General features: G+C 48.3%; 1 protein-coding gene across 4 annotated transcripts in view; it reads right to left on the bottom strand.

Annotated features, from left to right (window-relative positions):
* Window positions 1-6,201, bottom strand: part of NSUN4 (NOP2/Sun RNA methyltransferase 4) — a 14,551-nt gene extending 8,350 nt beyond the window's left edge. The window contains exons 1-3 of one of the 4 annotated variants that reach the window (XR_002122293.1): window positions 2,603-6,201; window positions 763-1,895; window positions 489-626 (exon numbers count right to left, since the gene is read on the bottom strand). Coding sequence is in view for 1 of the 4 variants with exons in the window: in XM_019627961.1 (XP_019483506.1) it covers window positions 2,358-2,647 (290 nt within the window). In the remaining 3 variants the exon portion in view is untranslated. Of the gene's footprint in view, window positions 1-488; window positions 1,896-2,357 lie in introns of all 4 variants that reach the window. The other 3 variants (XR_002122291.1, XR_002122292.1, XM_019627961.1) reach the window with 3 other exon arrangements.

The following is a 6,201-nucleotide window of genomic DNA, read 5'->3' as shown; positions in this document are numbered from 1 at the left end:
TTTTTTTAGTTCACAGGCAGAAACTATAGTCACTCTTTCAAAAAAAAAAAAAAGCCACAACAATTTTTCCAACAATTTCAGGAGGTTCCTGGACTCCCTAAATACATCCTTGAACTCCTGAGAGGTTAAGATCCCCTTGATTTACAGGGAGTCCATCAAGCCATCAAGACAAGGAGGAAAAAAAGAACCCAAACATATAGGGGTTGCCCACCCAGCTACTCTCAAGGTGTCCTCCCTGAGTAGCAGCCAAGCACCTCACGTATCTTAGGAAACCATGTGGCTCTAATTCCATGGTTCTGCCTAAAGCCAATACCTCTGAATTGGTCTCCAATCCTGCTCCAATCTATCCCCCGATAGTGATTAAAATGATCTTCCTGAATCATAACTTTAATGAGAATAATATCAATAGTAAGAAATAGTATGTATGAGTGCTATATTGCAGGTATTATACTAGGTATTTAATATGCATCATTTCATTTAATCCTTACCATAACTCTATGAGGCAGGAGAACTCGAATTCCAGAGCCAGATTGCCTGGATCTCAAATCCAGCCCAGTTGCTCATTAGTTGTTTGACTTTCAGTACATTACTCAACTTCTCTGTATCCTCATCTGTAATAACAGTACCTAGCAGGTAGGATTATTGTAAGGATTAAAGGAATTAATACAAATCCAGTGGCACATAGTGAACTACAGTGTCAGCTATTACTACCATTATTTTCCAGATAAGGAAAGCAAGGCTCAGTTAAGCAATGCCACACACCTAATAAGTGATGAAGGCAGGATCCAAATCTAGGTTTTCTTGATTCCAAAGCCCATGCTTATAACCACTGTGCATTATTGCCTTTCCCCTGCTCTGAAACCCTTTCTGGTGGTTCTCTAGAACAGTTCTTGGCAATTTACAGCAATACATACTAAAGGGCACATGGTCTGAAGCCGTCCAGCCCTGCAATTTCAGCCATTTTTAAGCAACCCTGGGCCACCAGAAAAATCCCCTTTCCCCAACCTGCAAGCTCCTAGCATTCAAGATTGCCACACACGACACCCCATATACTTTTCCAACCTCTTTACCTACTACTCTTAAGCATACAGCTTTCCCTCATGCCGGTAGCTAGAGCTATTCCAAGACTCCTAACTTACATCCCCTTTTCTAGCCTTGCCCCTCTCCAATCTGTTTCCTACACAACACAGCAGCCAGAATGATATTTTAAAAATTCAAATCTGGTCATGTCATTCCTCAGCTTAAAACCTTTCATGGCTCCCTCTTCCTCTTAAAGTCCAAAATCCCATATGGCCTATAAAACCTTCATATTCTTGCTCCTGCCTGCTTCTGTAACCTCTTATTTAGCTTCTTACCCCCACTCCCCACTTCCATGCCACCAGCTTTAATTCCTACTCAGTTTTCAGGTCTTAGCTTAAATTTCACATCCTCAGAAAAGAGTGGGTTAAATCTCCTAATATATGACTTCATAACATCTTGTACTTTTCCTTTATAATATTTATCAAAATCATGAATAGTTTTTTAATAGCTGTCTTCCTCATTAGACTGTAAACTCCTTGAGGGCTTATGCATCTGTAACTCAGGCAATTAAGAATGCCTGGCATTTGGTAGACACTAAAAATTTGTTGAATGAATCAGTCCTTCGAAGATCAATTCCACATCCTACAACTAATACTGAGCTTTCCTTTTCTCAATTTGTAAAGCACAATTTAACATCTGATTACAGGGTTTTTTTTCATTCAACTTCATATACATCTGAGCATTGGATCAAAGACCAGAAAGTTCTCCTTTTTTTTTTCCCCGCTCTGGTACTAACTCTGTGCCCCTAGGCAAGCCCCGGTTCCTAAGCAAGTCCCATTTCTTCTTTGGTACCATGAGGTTACTTGTCCGACTCTCTTTGATGGGTGGTCATAAGGGAAAAATGAGAAAGCAGTTGTAAATAACACACATTTTTACTGGAGAGGGTGTAGTAAGTGCTCAAGTAAGAGGCGGTTGTTTTCTACAGGAGGCAGTGGAGAACAGCAGGTTCAAAGGACAGGTTCTGGTGTCAGATCACCTGGGTCTACATACTAGCTATACCACTTACTATCTAAGGGACCTAAAACAAGTAAGTACCTTAACTTCTCTGTACCTCAGTTTCCTCAAATGTAAAGAGGAACAGTATTACTTATCTCAGTGGGCTTTTGACAAAAGGAGATAACATATGCACAACACTTAGAAAAATGTCTAGCATGTATAAACACTCAGTAAATATTTGCAGTATTATCATTTTTATTGAAGAAGGCAAGAGCTGGACCTCTTCCTGTCTATTTCCAGCATACACTCAGGACAGCCCCACCAATGGCTCCAAGTCCTACCTGGCAGGAGGGAAACGGCTGACATCCCCTCTGATAAAAGTGAAGCATCGAAGGTTTGGACTACAGGACCAGGAAGCTGGGGGTGGAGCTGCCGTTTGGCCACTCTCAGGCCCCTGTTCCCCATGGGAGTGGGCTTTATTCACAAAGTCCCTGGCATTCAGCTGCTCCAGCTCAGCACTCACGTGATCCCAGGCAGCAAAGTTATTGACTAGTGCACCATACTTCTGCTCTGAGAGGAGACTGACCCGGATTGATGGCCAAAGATCCCCAAACTGCATACTGTAGGTCATGTCAAAAGTCTGCAGAGCTAGTCGAGTGGCAGGAAATTTGGGCTCTGTGGCAGCCTAAAAGGGAAAGAACAGGCTTACAGGTCTTCTAGTCTTGCCTCTATCCCCTACTGCCTGACTCCACCAATACCTCAGAGCCCCAGGGCAAATGTGGATCCAGTTAGTGCCCACTCCTGCCTCCGCACCCTGCCTCTGCCTGCCAGAAGAAGTGTAGGAGAAAAAGTAGTGAGGAGCTGGTCTTTCTATCTCAGGGTTGTGAGAAAAAGGAAGCTGTAACTCTCATGATAGCATGTGGGGGTTGCCAAGAAAGGGAGTGCTCCTTGAGGCCTTGCAATAAGAGGAACTTAAGAGAATGGGAGCTCAGGAGAGGACTCTTGAGGAAAATCTACAGGAAATTGGAAGAAACTATGGAGGTCTTGGGGGAAGCTTCAGGCTTAAAAACAAAAGACCCTTTCTCTCTGAATAGTCCTTCCATCTTCTAAAGCATTTTCATGTCTCCTAGCTTATGTGAGCACCACAAGACAGCTCAGTGGGATACAAAAAATATTAACCTTCCACATCTGATGGTGATAAGGGTAACTAACCTAAGGTCATGCAGTGGCCGACACAATAATTCAGTAACAGGGTTGAGGGTCATTTGGGGAGATTTCCTAGACCCCAGGAAAGTGGGAAAAGGGGAGCTCACAGAAACCTTGAGGTACAAACCAAAATGGGAACTTCCAGGATGAAGTTCTACTATGGGGGTAGCATAGAAGGACATCAGTCAGGCTTGAAGAGGATACAAGTAGATTAAAAGGAAAACGAAGACCTCAGCTGAGGAGTCCATAAGTTGGTCCTGGATGCCACAACTGGGAAGCTTACTATAGCTGGCAGTCCTGTTCCCATCTGTGAATTTTCCTCTGGCCTGAAATCCTGGCTTGGTCAGAACTCTTGCTCTGGCCCTCATTTCTGGTTATGGCCGGGACTCTTGCTCCGACCATGACTTCTGCTATGGCGGGGACTCTTGCTCTGGTTCCTGCTGTGGTGGGGACTCTCTCTCTTGCCCAGACTCTTGTCATGGTGGGGACTCTTGCTTCGGCTCCGGCTTTCGCTATGGAGGGCACTCTTGCTCGGGCCCTGACTTTTGCTCAACTGGGGACTCTCGCTCTGTCCCTGATATACTCCAAGTTGAAGACTCTCGCATTGATCCTGATTTATGCTTTGGTGGAGACTATTGCTCTGGATCCGACTTCTGGAAAAATGGAGACTCTTGCTTTCACTCCGAATTCTGCTAGGATGGTGGGGACTCTCACTCTGGCTCCGACTTCTGCTTTGATGGGTATTTGTGTTCTGGTTGTCACTGTTCTGGCATTCACTAGTAACAGCTGAACTACAGCTGGGATTAGTGCTACAGGTGGAACTCATGGACGAAGGCACAGGACAGCTGTAGGGGATCTTCAAGGACTCTTTGTGTGAGGCTCGAGAAGCCACAGAGTAGACATGGAGGCTACAGGGCATAGTACCAGGGTGGCACTGGGGTCGGGGGGCAATGGGTAAACTTTTGGGGTCAAAAGGTGTTCTCAAAGGGATAAAAGAATAGATATGTGTAGAACATGGAGGTGCCACAGGCTGGCAATAGGTTTGGGGTGGGCCCCTGAGAGTGCCATAGGTGCCACAGGGGGGCACCATGGGCTGGTTATGACACTGAGGGGGACCTGTGGAACCAGAAGGTGGGCAGGGATCAGGTGTGGGGGGAACCACAGAATATATATGGGTACTGCAAGGGGCTCTTAGGGGGGGTCCATGGGGGCAGCTCTGAGCATAAATACTAGGTAAGATAGGGTCACAAGGAAGGCAGAAGGGAAGCGAAGTGGGGATAACAGTTTTGAGGGTCCTAGGGACTAGGGTAGGTAAGGTAGTCCCTTGAGGAAGTTCTTTGGGGCAGGAATTTGAGCAAGTTGTGAAGGATGTCACCATACAAGAAGGACCAGAGAGAACAGAAAGATGGGAGGGAGGTATAGGACAGGTGCTGACCTTAGAGGGCCTGGATTGCTCAGCAGGAGTGTTCTGGGAAGGGGTGACCAGGGAGCGACATCTGTGGGGAGCACGTGACTGTTTTAACTGTGGGGATTTGGGGGACTTCTCTTGGGGGCAAACTGGAGTAAGGAGAGGGGGTTCATTATAGCTTCCACAGAGGGGTGACTGCGGTGTGTTGCCCTGGGGTGAAGGGGTGAAGGCAGAAAAAGGACAGGGAGAGGACAGGGGGAGAGGTGTTTCCTGGGGACAGAGGGGACCAGAAACCGGGGTACCAGAAAATAGGTAAGAGCGCCCACCGGCCTGCCAGGAGACAATGGACTCAAAGCAAGGCTTCCTGGGAGCCTGGGACTGGGGTGAGCAAGAAGAACCAGTAATCCCAGGTGGTAGGAGAACGACACAATAAGGACTCCCAGGGGCAGATATGTGGGTCTTTGGGGGGAGATGGGAATACTGATAGTCCTCCTGAGGTGAGCTGGGACAGTCAGCCGCACATGCCTGAGAAGAAAGTGGGGAGCCACAATTTTTCCCAAGGTGTTGGTCAAGCTGTGGTTTAGGTTCACAAGAGTCTGGAGGCTTAAGATGCCCTTGGTAAAACTGGCCAGTGGGTGGGGAAGATGCTGAGGAAAGCGGAGGATCATTATAACTTCTCCCTGAGGACCAGGGAGGGTCCAGAGAGGAGATCTGTGAGATCGCCAAAGCCCTGTGAGAAAGGGGTGGGGAAATTATAGGTCTAGTTTCCACGGGCGGGTGAGCAACGGGAGGTGAAATCATGAGGCCAGTTCCCTGACAACCATGAGTGACAGGTGAAATCGTGGGGCCAGTTTCCAAATACACATGAGTGAGTGGGGAAGAAACCACAGGGTTGGTTCGTGGGGGCCGATGAGTGAGAGGAGGGGAGGTCACCGAGCTTGTTACCAAGGCTGAAGAGTTTTCACCACAGTAACAGAGGTAAGTGTGGTGGTCAGTGTAAGGGCTTTGGGGACAGGGACGCGGTGTTCCCGCGGGACTGATCCCGCTGCAATGAGGGCTCCGCGGATGGAGAGGGGGTGACCCCTGAAGTCTGAACCCGTCAAAACAAGGGCTCGGAGGGGACGAACCCGAGACGACAGGCTCGGGGCAGCAGTGCCTTGCGAGGAGTGGAGAACAGGGTTGAAAAGAACATCTGGCCAGGCGCAGGGGAGGTTGTGGGGGCGGGGGAGGAGTCGGTCCGGGTAGGGAGCCCGGAGTATCGGTTATGGAAGAAATTCCAGCGCTCCCGGTGAGGCCAGAGAAAGGGTCTCTGGAGAAATGGGGAGAACCAAGAGGGTGAGAGGAGTCAGTGCACCATTTGCCCGGGTTTGGGGAAGGGCCGGAGGTATGGGCAGGATGGTCGCTGTAACCTTTCCTGGGCATCAGAGGCAGCTCGAGGGTGAGGAAGGGGTTAAATCCTTTCCCGGAGGGCGGCTGAGACCCAAAAAGGAAGGGAAAGTTGCTTTGACCTTTTCCGAGGGGTGAGGGCGGCCCGGCTGAAAATTCTTTAAGGAAAGGAGAAGAGGTCTTAA

Source organism: Hipposideros armiger, unplaced genomic scaffold (assembly GCF_001890085.2).
Source record: "Hipposideros armiger isolate ML-2016 unplaced genomic scaffold, ASM189008v1 scaffold_743, whole genome shotgun sequence".
Classification (NCBI taxonomy): domain Eukaryota; kingdom Metazoa; phylum Chordata; class Mammalia; order Chiroptera; family Hipposideridae; genus Hipposideros; species Hipposideros armiger.
This window is presented reverse-complemented; position numbering and strand designations above follow the sequence as displayed.